Source organism: Hypanus sabinus, chromosome 12 (assembly GCF_030144855.1).
Source record: "Hypanus sabinus isolate sHypSab1 chromosome 12, sHypSab1.hap1, whole genome shotgun sequence".
Taxonomy (NCBI): Eukaryota; Metazoa; Chordata; class Chondrichthyes; order Myliobatiformes; family Dasyatidae; genus Hypanus; species Hypanus sabinus.
In genome coordinates, this window is record NC_082717.1 from 10857466 (window position 1) to 10877165 (window position 19700).

At 44.8% G+C, this 19700-nt stretch overlaps 1 protein-coding gene and 1 long non-coding RNA gene across 2 annotated transcripts in view; one reads left to right on the forward strand and one right to left on the reverse strand.

Moving 5' to 3' along the window:
• The window catches only part of LOC132402447 (uncharacterized), a 93140-nt gene extending 76635 nt beyond the window's left edge, over positions 1-16505 (reverse strand). Inside the window, exon 1 of the long non-coding RNA XR_009514901.1 lies at positions 16169-16505. This is a non-coding gene — a long non-coding RNA (uncharacterized LOC132402447). The remainder of the gene's footprint in view (positions 1-16168) is intronic.
• The window catches only part of si:ch211-202p1.5 (uncharacterized protein LOC103909337 homolog), an 87438-nt gene continuing 83024 nt past the window's right edge, over positions 15287-19700 (forward strand). The window contains exon 1 of the mRNA XM_059985297.1: positions 15287-15788. Within this exon, the coding sequence (XP_059841280.1) occupies positions 15728-15788 (61 nt within the window). The 5' untranslated portion in view covers positions 15287-15727. The remainder of the gene's footprint in view (positions 15789-19700) is intronic.

A 19700-nucleotide genomic window follows, 5' to 3' on the forward strand; every position in this document is an offset into this window, starting at 1 on the left:
ACCCTCCAGCGGCATAACAGCGCCCCCTCCAGCGGCATAACAGCGCACCCTCCAGTGGCATAACAGCGCACCCTGCAGCGGCTTGGGAGCATGGGAGGTAGCACAAAGGTCACCATGGCACAGCAAGGAGCCAACACACCTGCACACACATACCATGCAGCTCCCCGTCGTGAAAACAACAGCACCTCCAGAATGTTGTGAGAACACGGTGAGATGCCAATTTCACCAGACTGCAGCTTGCAAGCATTTAGTGCGGGGCCCGTAACGTATGCTACTTCTGCTACTAGGCTAATCTGGCACTGCCTGTGTATAAGAAATAATATTAAATCATAAGAAAGGGATGACACAGGATCGGAAGTTGTAGAGTATCTAGGGGTTGAGTTAAGAAATAGCTAGGGTAGGAGGACACTAATGGCAGTTGTATACAGGGCTCCAAACAGCAGCCAGGATGTGGATTACAAATCACAGCAGGAGATAGAAAATATGTGTCAGAAGGGCAATGTCATGATAATCATTGGGGCTTTTAACATGAAAGTGGATTGGGAAAATCAGGCCGGTACTAGACCTCAAGAGAGAGAATTTGTTGAACATCTAAGGGATGGCTTTTTAGAACAGCTTGTTGTTGAGCCCACTAGGGCTCTGCTGGACTGGGTGTTGTGCAATGATCCAGAGGTGATCAGAGAGATTAAGGTTAAGTAACCCTTGGGAAACAGTGATCACAATATGATCAAGTTCACTTTGAAATTTGAGAAGGAGAAACTAAATTCCAATGCGTCAGTATTTCAGTGGAATAAAGAAAATTACAATAGCATGAGAGGGGAACTGGCCAAGGTTGACTGAAAAGAGACATTTGCAGGAAGGACAGCAGAGCAGTAATGGCTGGAGTTTCTGTGAAAAATGAGCAAAGTGCAAGACAGATATATTCCAAGTAAGAAGAAATTTTTGAATGGAAGAAGGACACTACCATGGCTGACAAGTGAAGTCAGAGCCAAAGTAAAAGTAAAAGGAAGCCAGAGCTAGTGGGAAGATAGAGGATTGGGAAGCTTTTAAAAACTTTCAGAAGGAAACAAAGAAGGTCTTTAAGAAGGAAAAGATGAATTATGAAAGGAAGCTAGCGACTAATATCAAAGAAGATACTAAAAGCTTTTTTAAGTATATAAAGCGTAAAAGAGAGTTGAGGGTAGATTTAGGACCAAAAGAAAATGACGCTGGAGATATTGTCATGAGAGACACAGAGATGGCAGAGGAACTGAATGTGTACTTTACATTAGTCTTCGCAGTGTAAGACATCTGTAGTATACCAGACATTCAAGACTGTGAGGGAAGTGAAGTATGTGCAGTGAAAATTACGACTGAGAAGGTGCCCAGGAACATAATAGTCTAAGGTGGATAAAACTCCTGGACCTGATGGAGGAAGTAGCTGGAGAGGCGAATGCAATGTTGGTGTTCATTTCTAGAGGTATAGAATATAAGAGCAGGATTGAAGGATGTCCATTTAGAACTGAGATGTGGAGAAATTAATTAATTCAAAGGGTGGTAAATATGTGGAACTTGTTGCCTCAAGTGGTTGTGGAGGCCAAGTTAATTGACAATAGGTGCAGGAGTAGGCCATTCGGCCCTTCGAGTCAGTACCACCATTCAGTGTGATCATGGCTGATCATCCACAATCAGTACCCCGTTCCTGCTTTCTCCCCATATCCATTGACTCCACTATCTTTAAGAGCTCTATCTAACTCCATCTTGAAAGCATCCAGAGAATTGGCCTCCATTGCCTTCTGAAGCAGAGCATTCCATAGATCCACAACTCTCTGGGTGAAAAAGTTTTTCCTGAACTCCGTTCTAAATGGCCTACCCCTTATTCTTAAACTGTGGCCTCTGGTTCTGGACTCCTCCAACATCAAGAACATGTTTCTTGCCTCTAGCGTGTCCAATCCCTTAAGAGTCATTGGGTCTGTTTAAGGCAGAGATAGATAGGTTCTTGATTAGCCAGGGTATCAAAGGGTATGGGGTGAAGGCAGTGGAGTGGGGATGACTGGAAGAATTGGATCAGCCCATGAATGAATGGCAGAGCAGACTCAATGGGCTGAAAGGCCTACTTCTGCTCCTGTATCTTATGGTCTTAAGTCCATGCTCACAGCTTCCGTTTGGATCAATCCAGATGGGGTTTTCACCACTGTCTGTTCTCTCTGTGCCCTCTGGGTGCTCCAGTTTCCTCCCACAGTCCAAAGATATATGGGTTAGTAGGTTAATTGGTCACTGTACGTTGTCCTGTGATTAGGCTAGGGTTAAATAGGTAGTTTGTTGGGCTGTGCACCTTGTTAGGCTGTCAGGGCCTGTTCTGCAAAGTATCTCTAAATGAGTCAATCAATCTCAAAAAACTGAGGGAAGTAGATGTTCTTGAACTTGAATAAATCCCATGTTCTTGGCCCTTGAGTAAAATGCATTTTATTAATGAAGTCTTGAAGGAACCTGGTCCCAACACACAGAATGCTCTTTCAGCTGAACCTGTTGGGGAAATCCAGCCCCGAGTGAGTGATCTCTTGCAGCTCAGTCTGACTAAACAAGCTTTTTGCTTTATTTATTCATTCATCCATGGGATCTGAGCAATGCTGGAACCAGCGGCTATTATTGTCCATGACCTAAACTAATTGCTAGGTCATTTAAAATGGAAGCCTCGTTAGGAGCAGACAAGGTGAATTTCCTTCCTCACATGACACTACTGAAACAAATGGGCTTTTAGAACAATCCTGTCAGATTACTGGTTTTATTTTAAAATTGACTGAGTTACACTCAGTGGCCACTTTATTAGGTACACCCACACTCCTTGTAAAAGCTAACATCTAATCAGGCAATCATGTGGCAGCAACTCAATGCATAAAAGCATGCAGACGTGGTCAAGAGGTTCAGTTGTTCTTCAGACCAAACATCAGAATGAGGAACAAATGACTTTGACTGTGGAATGATTATTGGTGCAAAGCGAGGTGGTTTGAGTATCTCACAAACTGCTGATCTCCTGGGATTTTCACACACAATAGCCTCCAGAATTTACAGAGAATAGTGTGAAAAGCAAAAAAAATCCAGTGAGTGGCAATTCTATGGGTGGAAATGCCTTATTAATGAAAGAGGTAAGAGGGGAGTGGCCAGACTGGTTCAAACAGGCAGGACAGAAACAGTAACTCAAATAAATGTGTTACACCAATGATGTGCAGAAGAGCATCTCTGAACGCACAAAATGTCAAACCTTGAATGGATGGGCCACAGCAGCAGAAGCCCACAAATATACATTCAGTGTCCACCTTATTAGGCACAGGAGGTGTGTAATAAAAGTTCCCACTTGGTGTACTTAATAACAAAACTCAAATGTTCCAGCTGCCATGTGCAACTTGAACCTGAACCTATTCACAATGCATTCCATATCCCTGTTTCATTCTACTGTGATCCTCTACAGGGAGCTGTACTTCAGAATCGGAATGGTAGGGTGTGGGGATCTAGGGCTCCGTGCTTGAAGCGTACCTGCTGGCCAGCATGCTTTACTCAGTACCTTTTTCTTAAAGAGGAACGACACTCACAACCTGAGTTTGGCGACTGGGGTCTGCCGATTTTGAGGATGAATAGGATTTTTATTAATCTTTAAACAATGTTTGAATGTACCTATGGCTGGAACACATGCAAAATGCTGGAGGAACTCAGCAGGTCAGGCAGCATCTATGAAAATGAATGAACAGTTGGCATTTCGGTCTGGCACCCTTCATCAGGACTGGAAAGGAAGGTAGAAGACACCTAAATAACACGATGGGGAGAGTGAAAGGAGACATTGTCAGCAGATGTTCCTCCAGCATCTTGTGTTGGTTCCTCTGGATTTCCAGCATTCACAGAATCTCTTGCGTTTATCCATGGCTGTGACTGTGGATTTCAGCTGCAGTAGTCCTAAACGAGGAATACTTGATCATTCCCTTCTGAGCTGGACGCAAAGAGTTGCCACTTATAGACACCACCTTGATGTGTCAAGATGGCTTTAATCTTTAATATCTCTTCACTTATTTGACATGAACTTTGAATTCCATTTCTTTCCCTGCAAGTTTGGTGAAATGTGATCCCTACACTCCAATCAAGAGTCTTGTAATACGACATAATTCAAAGCAGTTGAAAATGATTTGGGCAGTTTGAAGTGAATGGCTTTGGTCACTGACCCAAATTTAAGTCTTGTTTACACAGTTGTACATGTTCATTTTCAGCTGGCAGTCTGGCAGGTAATGAGGTGGTGGTGGGGGGAGTGGAAATTGCTGGAGGAGGCTTCTTGGTGTGGTTTTGAGAGAGCGGAGTCAGGATTTCAGAAGCAGTTGGACTTTTTGACTATGTGGATGCAGATTTTGAGGGGATTAGAAGATAAAAGCAAGGATGTAATGCTGAGGTTTTATAAGGCATTGGTCAGACTGCATTTGAAGTACTGTGAGCAGTTTTGACCACTTACCTAAGAAAATATATACTTGCATTTCAGAGGTCCAGAGGATTGATTCTGGGAATGAAAGGGTTAACGTGTGTGGAGCATTTGATGACTGGAGTTTAAAAGAAGTAAGTGGGATTGAATATTGAAAGGCCTATATAAAGAGAATGTAGAGAGGTTGTTTCCTCTAATGGGGGAGTCCAGGACTGGAGGGCATGGCCTCAGAGCTGAGGGATACCCATTTAGAACAGAGATGTGGAGGAATTTCTTTAGCCAAAAGGTGAATTTGTAGAACTTGTTTCCACAGACGGTTGTGGAGGCCAAGTCACTGAGTATATTTAAAGTGGAGGTTAAGAGGTTCTTGATTAGTCGAGGCGTCAAAGGTTTTGGGTAAAAGGCAGGAGAATGGGTTTGAGAGGTATAATAAGTCAGCCATGATCAAATGATGTAGCACACTTGACAGGCTGAATGGCCTAATTCTGCTCCAATGTCTTATGTTCCTATGGTATAATAGTTTGGAAGAGACTGCGTGCATACCTGAGTGGGGAGTGTGGAAAACAAGATCTCACTGGGATGTGTGGATGGGATGGGAGAAGATTCATTGCCTGTCATAGGACTTGAGGTGAGGTTTTCAGTGTGTCAAAAATCAGAATCTCTTTTTCTCCCCCAGGGTGGAAATGACAAATACTGGATGGATTGTCTTTAGTGAGAAGGGGTAAGATTAAAGGAGATTTATGAACAAGTATTGTTTAATGCAGGCAAATGGCTAAATTGCTTTTTCATTATCTCAGGTATCCAACCCTTGCAGATCATTTCATTGCAACAGGGCACTGAGGAAGTCCAAGGGAATACAGAGTGCTGAATAAAGTGAAACTTCAATTCAGAAAAATGAGGGGGATGTCACCGAGTTCTATCCAATGTTGAAACGCCTCAGTAGAGTGTATGTGGAGCGGACGGTTCCAATGGTAGGGGAGACTAAGATCAGAGGACAGTATCAGAATAGAGAGACGCCCATTTCAAATGGAGATGAGCAGGATTTCTTTTAGCCAGAGATTGGTGAACCTGTGGAATTCTTTGCCACAGGCGGTTGTGGAGGCAAAGTCGTTGGGTATATTTAGGGGAGGGCTGATATATTCTTGATTAGTCCGGGCATGAAGGGATATGGGGAGAAGGCAGGAAATTGGGACTGAGAGGGAAAATGGATCAGTCATGATGAAGTGGTGGAGCAGACTTGATGGGACAAATTGTCTAACTCTGCTCCTATATTTCTTGTGGTCTTATGGTGTTCTGGTAACAGCTATAAAGAAAGTGTGGTGCAGGTGGACAAAAAGGTGCAAGATCCAAGTGAGGTAGATTGTGAGGTCACGAGTCCATCTTTTTGTACTAGGGGTCAATTCAATAGTCTTACAACAGTGGGTTAAAAGCTGTCCTTTAGTCTGGTGGTATCTCCTTTCAGGGTTTTGTATCTTCTGCCTGATGGGAAGTGGGGGGGAAGAGAGAATTTCCAGGGTGGACATGGTCTTTGCTGCTTGCTTTACTGAAGAGCAAGAAGTGTAGACGAGTACATGGAGGGGAGGCTGGTTTGCAGCTCTCTACACAATTTCCTGTGGTCATGGGGAGAGCAGTTGCTGTACAAAGTCTTGACGCATCCAGGGAGGATACCTTCTGTGAGTGAACTGCCGGGGGAGGTGGAGCAAGCAGATAAGAGAGGAAAGTTGAAGGGACATGAACATGGAAGTTCCCCCTCATGTCCCCCTTAAACTTCTCACAGTTCACCCTTAATCCATGACTTCTGGTCATAGTTCCACCCAACCTTGGTGGAAAAAGCCTGCTTGTATTTACCCCATCTACACCACTCATAATTTTGTATACCTCTATCAAATCTCCTCTCAATCTTCTACATTCTAAATAATCAAGTCCTAACCTATTCAATCTTTCCTTATAACTCAGGTCCTCCAGAACCGGCAACACCTTTGTAAATTTTCTCTGTACTCTTTTAACCTTGTTTACATCATTCCTGTAGGCAGGTGACCAAAACTGCACACAATACTCCAAATTAAGGCTCACCAATGTCTCATACAACTTCCACATAACATTCCATCTTCTGAACTGAATACATTGACTTATGAAGGCCAATGTGCCAAAGACCATAAACAGAATTAGCCCATTTGGCCCATCAAGTTGTCTCCACCATTTCACCATGGCTGATCCAATTATCCTGTCAGCCCTAATCTCCTGCCTTCTACTCTTATCCCTTCATGCCCACCACTCAAGGATCTATCAACCTCTGCTTTAAATATACTTGAAGGTTTGGCCTTCACAGCTGCCTTTGCCAAAGAATTCCAGATTCCTACTCTCTGGCTAAATAAATTACTCCTCATCTCCATTTTAAAAGGATGCCCCTCTATTCTGAGGCTGTGTCCTCTGGTCTTAGACTCCCCCATCATAGGAAACATCCTTTCCACATCCACTCTATTAAGGCCTTTCACCATTCAATAGGTTTCAATTAGGTCACCTCTCTTTCATCTGAATTGTAGTGAATACAAGCCCAGAACCATCAAATGCTCTTCATATGACATTATTCAAGCTTGGAATCATTTTTGAGAAACTCCTTGGATCTGTCTCCAGCACATTCTTTCTAAGATAACCTACTTACAAAACTCCAAGTGAGGCTTCACCAGTGCTTTATAAAGCTGCAGCATTACACCCTTGCTTTTATATTCTAGTCCTCTTGAAATGAATGCAGACATTGCATTTGCCTTCCTTGCCACAGACTCAACCTGCAAATTACCCCTTAAGGAATCCTGCACAAGGACTCCCAAATTCCTTTGCACCTCAGTTTTTTTTGTATTTTCTCTCCATTTAGAAAACAATCAACCCTTTTATTTCTTTTATCAAAATGCATGACCACCCACTTCCCAACACTGTATTCCATCTACTGCCTCTTTGCCCATACTCCTAATCTGTCTAAGTCCTTCTGTAGCCTCTCCACATTCTCAAAAGTATCTGCTCCTCCACCTATGATCTGCAAATTTTGCAATAAAGCCATCAATTTCATCATCCAAATCATTGGCATATAACATCAAAAGAATCGGTTCAACACAGATCTCTGAGGTACACTACTAGTCACTGACAGCCAACCAGAAAAAGCTCCCTTTATTCCCACTCTTTGCCTCCTGCCAATCAGCTACTGCTTTATCCATGTTAGAATCTTTCCTGTAATATCATGGGTTCATAGCTTGTTAAGCAGCCTCATGTATGGTGCCTTGTCAAAGGCCTTCTGAAAAACCAAATACACAATATCAACTGATTTTCCTTTGTCTATCCCACTTGTTATTTCTTCAAAGAATTCCAACAGATTTGTCGGCCAAGATATCTCCTTGAAACCATGCGGATGATGGCCTATTTTATCATATGCCTCCAAATACCCTGAGACCTCATCCTTAATAATCGACTCCAACATCTTCCCAATCACTGGAGTCAGACTAACTTGCCAGTAGTTTCCTTTCTTCTGCCTCTCTCCCTTCTGATCCTTTTCTCCCCCTCCTAGTCCTCCTGAAATGTTTGCTGATTTCATAGTTGCCTTCTTTACCACCAACTTAACCTGCCAATTAACTTTAGGGAATCCTGCATAAGAACTTCCAAGTCCCTTTGCACCAGATTTTTAAATTTTCTCTCCATTTAGAGAATAGTCTGTTTTTATTTCTTCTACCGAAGTGCATGACCATATATTTCCTGACACTGTATTCCATCTGTCACTCAGTTGCCATTCTTTGCCCATGTTATGGCCAGCTTATATTAGCTAGACAGACAAAGCACACTCCAGTGATAAGTAATAACCAATAAAGTAGCCAAGTTCAATGGCGTGGCATAGGCTGCAGAGAAACCTCTAGAAAAATACTTATCAGCGATACTACAATTACTGTAAATTTACTGAGCAATTACACACATATTAGCAATTATTTAAAATATAAGCAACCACAGAGAAAGTTTAGCTATAAGAAAGATATCCATTTGAAACTCTAATCCAATGTATCTCAATGAACTGTGTAATGATTTAATCTGTATTAACAATATGCAAGACAAGCTTTTCATGGTGCCTCAGTCCATGTAACCAATACTAAACCATCTCTAATGAGTTTGTACTTCAAGTGTTTGTCCAAACAGTTTTCAAATGTTGTGAAAGGATTTGCCTTCATCACATTCTGTGTGATAGGTAGCAACCTACCCAAATATATATGGTCCTTTGAGAATGGATATTTCTTCTAACTTCAGTCTTATCTTGAGATCCTGCCTCTTGGTTTCAGTTTCTTCACTCTCACAAGTATGAGGGGATAACTTCTTTATTTGCCCCATCACTGAACTGCTTCCACAACCTATGTACTTACTTTCAAGGGCTCCTCATCTCACGTTCTTCATATTTATTTTTTATTTACTGATTGCTGTTATTTTTTCCTGTATTTGCACAATTTGCTGTCTTTTGCTTGGTGTTTGCCCACCCTGTTGGGTAGAATCAATCTTTCATTGATTCTATGATGTTTATTGGATTTATTAAGTATGTCCAAAATGAATCTCAGGGTTGTATACTTGTATGTACTTTGATAATAAATTTACTTCTAATTTTTCAAAACGATGGTGAAACCATCTTTGGAATCTTGTGTTCTGTTTTGGTCCCTTAGCCATTCAAAAGATGCCATTGAGCTGGGAAGAGTGCAGAGGAGATTTACAAAGATGTTGCCAGGGCTGAAGAGACTGATTTACGAAAGGAGTTTGAGTAGGTTGGGACCAGACACAGTACTTAGCCATATTAATGCTGAATCAGAACCCTTCCCTGTCAAGCCAGGAGTCAACCTATATCTTTGCACCCAACCCATTTGCCATCTTCATTGCTGTCATCTTTCACCTCATTGGCCAAGACCTGCCACAGGAAATCCAAATCATGTATAGAATGAACAAAAGGCTTTCCCACCTCATTTGGGTCAAGGCCAAGAACTAGATAGCAACACTTCTATCTTGGAGCTTCAGTATGTGAATGACAACACCACTACAGCACACTCTGAAGACCTCCAATGTATCCTGACTGCCTTTGCCAAAGCATATAACGCCCTGGGTCTTGTCTTGAATATAAGAAAAGACACACATTCTGTATCAGCCACTGCTCAACCAGCCATTTAACCAACCCTCCACACAAGTTAACGATACCGCCCCTTAAAAATGTAGGCCACTTTCCCGACCTTGGCGGCATTCATCCCTCAGAAGCAGGCATTGACTCAGAGATCAACCAATGCCTACGTCTATGCAAGATTAATGAAAAGAGTCCAAAGGAAACCTTTGCTCTGCAGAGCAGTCAAACTTCCCACATTACTCAGAGTTCTGGCATTCGGAGTTCAATTCCGTTGCAGTTCTGTAAGCAGTTTGTACGTCCCTCCCATTGGATGCATGGGGTTTCCCCGGGTGCTCTGGTTTCCTACCACATTCCAAATTCTGGACAGGTTAATTGGTCATTGTAAATTGCCCCACGATTAGGTTAGGGTTAATCAGGTTTGTTGAGGGTTGCTGGGATTGTTGAGGGCAGCTCGAAAGGCCAGAAGGGCCCACTCCACACTGTACTGCTAAAAAAAAAATAATTAAATGACCATATGGAACTGAATCATGGACCACCTACAGCAGACACCTGGAAACTTGGAACAAGTTATGAAAGATTCTGAGGATCAGCTGGAAGGAGAGGCGCACTGACACCAGTGTGTACTGGAAGAGACCAACTTAAACAGCATCTCCACCTTGATAAATGATGATGGATAGGTCATATCATTCAGACTTCTAACTGACGTCTCCCCAAACAGATCCTTTACTCCCAGTTGAAGGAAGGTCAGTGCTCCCCAGGTGGGCAAAGGAAAGGCTTCAGATTTAATATGAAAATGAGCCTTCAATCCAATAATACATCTGAAAAGTGGGAAGATATTGCACTCAATAGATACACGTGGAGGAAATCTGTTCATGAGGGGGCTGTGCTACATTGCAGCAGCCTCCACTGTGTAGCAGAGAACAAGTGGCAGCTATGAAAAGAGAGAGTGGACAACCAAAAGACCCAACCACTCACCACAGCCACCACTTCCTCTTGTCCACACTGCACCAGACTATGGGGAACCTGGAGTGGCCACTACAGTTCCCTGAGAACCCACCAATAGATAACCCATTAGGACAGGGATTGCCAACTTTTTGACCCTTACCCTTACCAGGTTGGAAGGGTAAGTTGGAACTGCCAACTTACCAGATGGCCAGTTGGAAACCCTTGTCTTAGGAGAACATCAAGTGATCGCATGATGTATGAAATGATCTGTCTGGATGGCGTGCCAACAAAAGGTTTTCATTGTATTTCATTGGCCGTGACAATAATAAACGAATTCCAATTCGGAGAAAAGTTTGCTCATGAATAACACAAACAAAATGATGGAGAAACTCAGCCGATTGGGCAACATCTCTGGAGAGGAATAAAGAGTTGATATTTCAGGTCAAGACCCTTCATCGAGATTTGGAATTGGTCCAGCATTGTGTGTGTGTGTTAGTTAGCCTGGATTTCCAGCACCTGCAGAATCTCTTGTGCCTATGATTAAGATCCCGTAGCAACAATGCTGGCCAAATAACCTCAGTTTCTGGTGGAAGGCAGGCAAAGAGTTAATAAAAATTCCCCCATCACAGAATCCCGGCTCTTGATCCTTCCTGCTTCAGGCATTGGACTAGGACAGAGAGATTTGCAGGAGTAGGCTGTGTTCACGTTGTGCAAAACATGGATATATGATGAATGTGGAAAATCTGCCAGTCACCACCCCACCACTTTTGTTTTCTCCTACACTGGGAAGATTTATTTTCCCTAGGCTTAGAAGTGATTGGATAATTGTACTCTTTTCCTTTCTTGCAGCTGGATATCTCAATGGAATTAAAGACTTGAATGCAAAGGTGTCATCGAGCGGTCTCCTCCCTAACAAGGCAATGTGTAACACCAGAAGATAAAAAATGGTGAATAAACATCTGCAAAGGTCAAAATTTACATCTGTCATTTTTCCCCCCGGATTTCTCAAATCATTCTATATATCGGAGCCCAGGTTACATTCTCCCCGTACATGTTGCTGCTTCTCTCCTCTGCCCAACAGAGCTTCTCAATTCCTCAACTCCACACCCTTCTTGACTGTCCCCTTCCACTGTCTCTCCCTCCTGCTCTACACCCTCCCCACCCACAGTTTGCACTCTTCTCTCTGACGATAGCTGCCTCTGCAGACTCCGCCCTCCATCACATACCGCCCCAGTGTGAGTGGGGGAGGGTGAGGGTTACTGGCAGCCAGTTGAGGAGGGCGGGAGGGAGGAGGGGATCCCTGCATGCTATACAGCTCCAACCACCGCCATCTACCATTGCCTTCTGGCAGGGATCACTCAGCGCAGGAGGGAACTGGATCTCTGCTTAAAAATGGGCCTTGCACCATTTGGACTAGCCTTTCACAGGGCTAGAACAGCATGACAGGTGCTGAATGGTCTCTATGACAGTTAACCAGAACATAGAACACAGAGCATAGAATATACAGAACATAGAACATAGTACAGGACCTTTGACCCATGATGTTGTGTCAAGCCTTTAATCTACTCCAAGTGGCAGAGTGGTGTAGTGGTTAATGCAATACTTTACAGGCAACCCATGTTTAGCTCCGCTCCTGTCGCAGCCCATAAGGAATCTGTATGTTCCCCCTCTGATCGCTTTGGTTTCCTCTGGGTGCTCCGGTTTACTCCCAACGTCCAATGATTCACTGGTTGGTACATCTATGTGACTATCCAAGAGTAACTTAAATATCCCTAATATATCTGCCTTTACCACCACCCCTGGCTCCTATGGATGATTTCCCCTTACTTTGCTCTCATAATTTTTTGGGTGCCACAGTGGTGTACCGCTTAGCACGATGCTCTTACAGTTCGGGGCATTTCAAAGTTTGTTCAATTCCAGCACAGTCTGTAAGGAGTTTGTGTGCTTTCCCCGTGACTATGTGGGTTTCCTCCAGATGCTCTGGTTTCCTCCCACAGTTCAAAGATGAACTGGTTAGCAGGTCAATTGGTCATTGTAAATTGTCCTGTGATCAGCCTAGGGTTTAACCAGGGGTTGCTGGGAGATGCGGCACTGGAAGAATGGACTGGAGGGGTGGAGTGAAGTCAAGATGGTGCTAAACAGTGACTCCTTTGCTTGCATCTTGGGAAACAGCTCTATTTCTATCTTTGATTTCTCTATTTCCCTTCTCAAGGCTCTTTTGAACTGGATTTACACTCTGACTTTGGTTCTTCGCAGGAATGGGACCCACAATCAGGGCCTCACGACCGGCCGCTTTTTGATATCCCAAGGATGTGGCCTGGAAGGTGAGCGAGCCTGCAGGGTGCTGAATTTTCGTGGCTTTGGACACGAGCTGATTCTAGGTCGCTGCCCCGACTGAAGCGGAACATCAGGAGCAGCGGGTTAGCTGCCGCGGGTTGTGTGTCTAGAGAGCTGCGCCATTTTGGTGCCGGTTCTCTGGGTGCAAAGCTCAGAAAAAGTGATGCAACAGACTTCTAACATTGCAAATGAATGGGTTGTTTGTTATGTCTCCCCTCTCACTGTGAAATGCGAACACCTCTTTTTCCCTTATTAGGGAGAGAGAGAGCCTGTGGTATGTTGAATACTGGGTGAACGAGTAGTCTTTGGGGTACTGCAAGTCTGTGTCTTTATTGATGCTTTGCTGCACGCTTGAGTGCTCGGGAGGGGGGTGCTGATGTTTTTTTGCTGGTGGGGGAGGGCTTATCATTGCTTTGCTGCTGCTTATTCATGAGAGGGGGGAGCTGGGGGGGCTTTGGGGTTCTAATGTTTACCTGTCATTCATTCTTTGGGGCACTTCTCTGTTTTCGTGGATGTTTGAGAAGAAAAAGAATTTCAGGATGTATATTGTATACATTTCTCTGACATTAAATGTACCTTTGAAAGAGCCTGTTCTGAGCTGTATCCCTAAATAAATAAGTAACATTTCTCTCTTTTCCATCTCATTATCCTCCCCCCTGTATCCAGAGATACCGGCCATGTGACAGATGCACCGCCACCTGGCTGGTCGGAGGACACAGCACATGCCAATCAACATTTGGTCCCTCCCAACTAATCAATGCACACCTAAATTATTGGTCACCTTAATTGGATTATCTCACCTAGCCCCATGCTATAAAAGGTGAGACATGTGCCTGGCTTGGTCTCTCTTACAGACCACCTCATTGAAGGTAAGTGCATTGATTTATGTTTGGGAAGGTCTATCGTTTGTCCTGGTAAGGGAGCCGCGGCTATCCAAGGTCAAGGGGGATAGCTGTTGTAGTGCTTTTCCCTTGTTCTTTGTTTGCGTAACCTTACCCTGTCCCCACACCGCTTCCTGTGCATTGTAGTTGCTTGTGTTGACCCGACTTCCCCTTGTAAATAAATTCCTTATTATTAAAACTGTGTGTGTCCAGGCCTCTACTGTTGAGACTCAAAGAACCAGTTATTTCCATCACAGCACCCCCCCCCTCTCACTCTACATCTTGCTTTCTTTCCCCTCCCATCACTCCCACTGTGCCCCCTTTCCCCCTTGTGGCTCACTGTACATATCACATTCAGTCTCTTTCCCTCTTGTCCCCTCATCCTGGAGAATGTTAGCCAACATCTCAGAGGATGGGAAATTCTGTTTACCCCCTTGGGGGTGCAACTCCAACCCAACTATTGATTGTAAGTGTCGGAGGCTGAGGGGAGACCTTATAGACGTGTCTAATATGATGAGGGCCATTGGACAGTCACAGTCTTTTCTTTCACTGGTTGGGGAGGCCATAACCAGAGCAGAGGCCTGGAAAAGACCTGAGGGGTAACTTCTTTAAACCGAGGGAGCTGCCAGAGGAAGAATCAGGTTTATTGTCACTGACATTTATCTTTTATTCAGTGATACAGAGCAAGATGCCTGCACTGCCCACTTACACACATGTGACCAATTCATCCACTAGCCACTGGTCTTTGGGCTGGGGGAGGAAACCAGAGCCCCTGGAGGAAACCCACGTGGCTACCTAGAGTATGTACAAACTCCTTACAGGCAGTGGTGGGAATTGAAGCCAGGTCACTAATAGTGTTATACTTCCCGCTATGCTACCTGAAAATCTGTCATGAAATTTGCTTCGTGGTAGCAGTCCAGTGAAAATCAAAGAAAAAATTCAAAGAGTCAGCTAGTGTTTAAAGCTTCATGGACAAATCAGAAATCTGTGGTGGGGGAAGAAGCTGATCTCAAAACATTGAATGGGGCTCTTCAGGTAGGAATGAGAAGCGGGCATGAAGTAGTTGATGAGAACAAGGGATTCTGCAGATGCTGGAAGCCTTGAGCATTGCACACCAAATGCTGGAGGGGCTTATCTATGGAGTCCCTAACCTGGTCTCACTTATAAGCGACCAGCTTGTGCCCCCTCCCCCCCAACCTTCTTGTTGCACTCTGCCCTCTTCCTTTCCAGTCCCGCTGAAGGGTTTCCACCTGAATTCCACAGATACTGCCGGATCTGCTGAGCTCCTCCAGCCTATCATGTCTGAAGTAGTTGAGAAGTTCGCAGGTAGACGGATGGTTGGAAGTGGTGACATATACGTACTTTGAGGATAAACTTACTTTGAACTTTTGAAACTTGAGGAAAGGTTATGGGTAAATGGGACGAGCTTAGGTAGGCATCTTGGTCGGCAGCGACTAGCTGGGCGGAAGGGCCTGTCCCCTGTGCTACCTACCCCAACGTCGCTAGGGGAGTCGTGAGACAATACACGCCAGTTTAGGGCCGGAGTGAGTCGGGTTACCCGGCCGCTCTGGGAGAGGCAAAGCGAGGAGTCGTTGCCCCATGAACTCCTCCCCTCCCCACCTCTTCAGCGCTCCCTCCTGCCCCCTACCCTGACCATAGCAGGTGGCCCTCGGTATTTCGCAGTGGGTGGGTTTAGGAAAAAAAAATGTTACTTAGAGATAGGGTTACTGCTGAGGGAGGAGCTAAAAGCGAGCTGGAGGGATAGTGGAGAGAGAGAGAGAGAGAAAGACAGAAGGAGCTTCCTCTTTCTGGGAATCGCATGGATTAAAACAAAAATCACCGAAGTCTGCCCTGGTTCACGATCTACAGATGTGTCGAGCGAAGGGGAAGAGAACTTCCATAGCGAGAACTTCGGTGTAGAGCAGGGCTGTCGGTGCAGCTTCACTCCATTCTGACAGCTCTTTCATCGCGCGTGTGCTTATCTATGTGGTCGCGATGAATATCTTCATCTTCATCTTCTACGCGCTGGCGATCGCTTGCCTACTGGCCACGGGAGGTGAGTTGCTCGGGGGCTGGGGCTGGGGGTGCCCAGTCGTCGAGATTACCCACACCGCTCTCCACACTCCCAGTAGTCGCGTTACATAAACGACCTGGCGTAATGGAAGTTTGGAGCAATTGCGCACACAGTTTATTTTCCTCCCCCGAGCTTCGCTGCTGTTGAGTGAGTTGTAGCAGGTCATCTCATTAAACAATGACAAACTATCCTTCTGGTCGTTTTCTGTCAGAACTTTGCAACTCAATTCTGTGTCTGCATGTAACTGGGTCCAGGTGTTCATATCCTTGTCGCTTAATGCAAACAGCTTCGAGATGTTTCAGACTAATTTTATACCCCCCCCCCCCACCCCGAGTCCATTAATCCGCGCACCTTTGAGATACCTGTATTTCTGTGGGTCATCTCTGTTCACACGGTCTTTCCTTTGATGTCAGCGGGAAAAGACTCCTTCTCTTCCCCCGCTATGGAAGTGAGATATATATCTGAGAGAGCAGGCGGCCCGGGGGCTGATCTTTCTGTTTAGAGGGAGACAGAGAAGGAGGAGGGGTGGGGGAAGCTTTTGAAACCGCCACGTTCCGGATGCAAAAAAAGCCGATCGTGTTTCGGCGACAGGTGACAGTCCCTCGTTGCCATTCCTCGAGGCCCGAGGAATGCGTCTGCCAGAGGCTACACATGTCCCGGGACGGGGGGCTGGTTCAGTAAGCCTTCACCAACCCCCACACCCCTGCCTGAGCAAGGATCCCGTGATATCTCTCCCTACCTCTGCTACACGAAAATAGTGTGTGATAATGGGAGTGGGGACTGTGTGTGTGTGAGTGAGAGGGTGTATGTGAGTCTGCATCTATGTATATGTGTGCGTGCGCGCGCTTGTCTGTAGGTGTGTGTGTACCTACCTGTCTGTGTAAACGTCTGTGTCGTGTGTGTGTGTGTGTGTGTGTGTGTGTGTGTGTGTGTGTGTGTGTGTGTAAATATCTGTGTGCTGTGTGTGTAACTGCCTGTGTGTACCTGTCTGTGTGTGTAAATGTCTGTGTACCTGCCGGTGTGTATAAATATCTGTGTGCTGTGTGTGTACCTGTCTGTGTGGGTGTGTGTGTACCTGCTGGTGTGTGTAAATGTCTGTGTGGGTGTGTGTGTTAAGAAGGGGATGTCACCTGAAACTAGAGCTACACCACAATGGAATCTTTCTTAGATTCTTAAAATTGTGAATTCCAGCCCCCCCCCCCCCCAATAAGATGTCTCCTGACACCTCACCTTTCCAAACAGGAGTCTGCTTGAATGTTTGGTTCAGTGGGATTTTTATGTAAGTATTGTTGTCCAAGGGAGCTGGTGAACTGTGAAGATCCCATTCTGGTCCGCTTCTGTTAAGTGAAATGCAATGCTTACAGTGCCAAAGCGGGGGGGGGGGGGGGGGGGTGTGTGTGTGTCTTGTGAACTAGTTGAAACTAGGACCTTACATGTGAGAGTTAGAACACAGAACAGGACAGGCATTTGGCCCAGAATGTTGTGCTGCTATTAAATGTCTAACTAAATTAATCCCTTCTGCCTACACAATGTCCATATCACTCCATTCTCTGCACTGTCATGTATCTTCTAAATGCTTCTATTATATCTGCCTTCACCACCACCCCCCGGGCAGATCCTTCCAGGTGCCCACCACTCTCAGTAAAAAGTAAACTTCCCCCTCACATCTCCTTTGAACTTACCTGTCTCACCTGAATTCCATGCCCCATGGCTTTAGGCATTTTGACCCTGGGGAAAAAGATACTGGTTCTCTATCCTAACTATGCCTCTCATAATCTCAGAAATCTCTATCAGGCTCCAATGCTCCAAAGAAAACAGCTTGATTTTTCTGACCTCCTTGTAGTTCTAATCTAGGCAGCATTCTAGTAAACTTCTGCACTCTTTCCAAATCCTTCATATCCTTCCTATGATGGAGCAGCCAGAATTAAATGCAATAAATCAAATTGCAATAAAGATTAGCTTTACTTGTCATTTGTACATCGAAACATATAGTGAAACCTGCTGTTTCTATCAGCAACCAGTACCGACCGAGGATGTGCTGGGGGCAGCCCGTAAGTGTACCCAAGCTTCTGGTACCAAAGTAGCATGGCCACCCTAACCTGTACTCCTTTGGAACCGGAGGAAGCCCACTGTGCCATGGGGAGAACTTACAAGCTCCTTGAGAATCACTATCAAGTTTACAGAATGTCGTGAAATTTGCTGTTTTGTGGCAGTACAGAGTACATAAAATATGCTCTAAATTACTGTAAGAAATATAAAATTCATAAGAAATTTATTGCCAAAGTACATGTATGTCACTTTGTACAACCCTGAGAGTTATTTTATTGAGGGCATGCTCAATAAATCTATAGACTGCAACCATAACAGATTCAATGGGGCATTCAAATGGAGTGTAGGAGACACTACATTACAAATCCAAAAAGAAGGAAAACTAATAATAAATGAGCAATAAATATCGACAACATGAGATGAACAGTCCTTGAAATTGAGCCCATTGGCTGTGGGAACATTTCAATGATGAGGCAAATTAAATTAAGTTTTATAGATATATAGAAAATAAATAATTAGTGCAAATTTTACACAGCACGGGAATTGAACCCTGAACTTAAACCTGGTGCTGCAAAGCATTACTCCACTTTGCTGTCCTCTAGGTGGGCTGCATCTGAAAGGCAAAGCAAACTTTACATGGATATTGCTGAGACTTGAGAACCAAAGTTAAAAGTAAAGATTGGCTAAGTTAGGACTTTATTCCCTGGAGCAGTGGAGAATGAGAGGAGATTTGATAGTTATACAAAATTAAGAGGGGTATACATTGAGTAAATGCAAACAAGCTTTATCCCCCTGAGGTTCGATGGGATGAGAACTAGAGGTCATAGGTTAAGGGTGAAACAAGAAGTGTTTAAGGGGAACATGAGGGAGAATTTCTTTATTCATCATGAGAGTGTGGAATGAGCTGCCAGTGGAAGTGGTGGATGTTGGTTTGATTGTAACATTTCAGAGAAGTTTGAGTAAGTACAAGGATGAGAGGGGGATAGGGTCCCTACATGCCAGCCCTGAAGAAGTGTTTCAGCCCGAAACATCAACTGTTTATTCATTTCCGTAAACTCAGCCTTATTTGCTGAGTTTCCCTAGCGTTCCGTGTGTGATTGACCAGGAGTAGGCAGAAAAACATTTTGCCACAGACTAGATGGGCAGAAGGACTGGTTTCTGTGCTGTGGTGTTCTCAGTCAGAGACCTGGGCTCAATGCCAGCCTCCAGTGCTGTATGTGTGGAGTTTTCTCGTCTGCCTATGACGAGCCGGTTAATCCCCTGCTGCCTCAGTTTCCTTCTAAATTTCCAAAGAAGTTTAGGTAGGTTTATCAGCAACTGTACACGGTGTGCAGATAAGGGATAGAATCTGTGAGACATGGGGAGGATAAAATGGGATGAATGTAAGTGCAGCCTTGATAGCACAGACTTGATGGGCCGAAGGTCCTGTCTCCTGCTGCATGACCCTGTGACAAGTAAATGGACTGCAGACATTCTATGCAACACACACAAAATGCTGGAGGAGCTCAGCAGGCCAGGCAGCATCTATGGAAAAAAAAGTACAGTCGATGTTTCAGGCCGAAACCCTTCGGCAGGACTGGAGAAAAAAAAAATGAGGAGTAGATTTAAAAGGTGGGGGAGGGGAGAGAAAGACACACAAGGTGATAGGTGAAACCGGGAGTGGGGGGAGGGATGAAGTAAAGAGCCAGGAAGTTGATTGGTGAAAAAGATACAGGGCTGGAGAAAGGGGAGTCCAATAGGAGGGAACAGAAGGACACGGGGAGAGGAAATGTGATGGGAGGGAGCACCAGAGAGAGGATGTTCTATACCTAGAGCAAGGGACATAGGAGCTGGGGGAACTCCGCG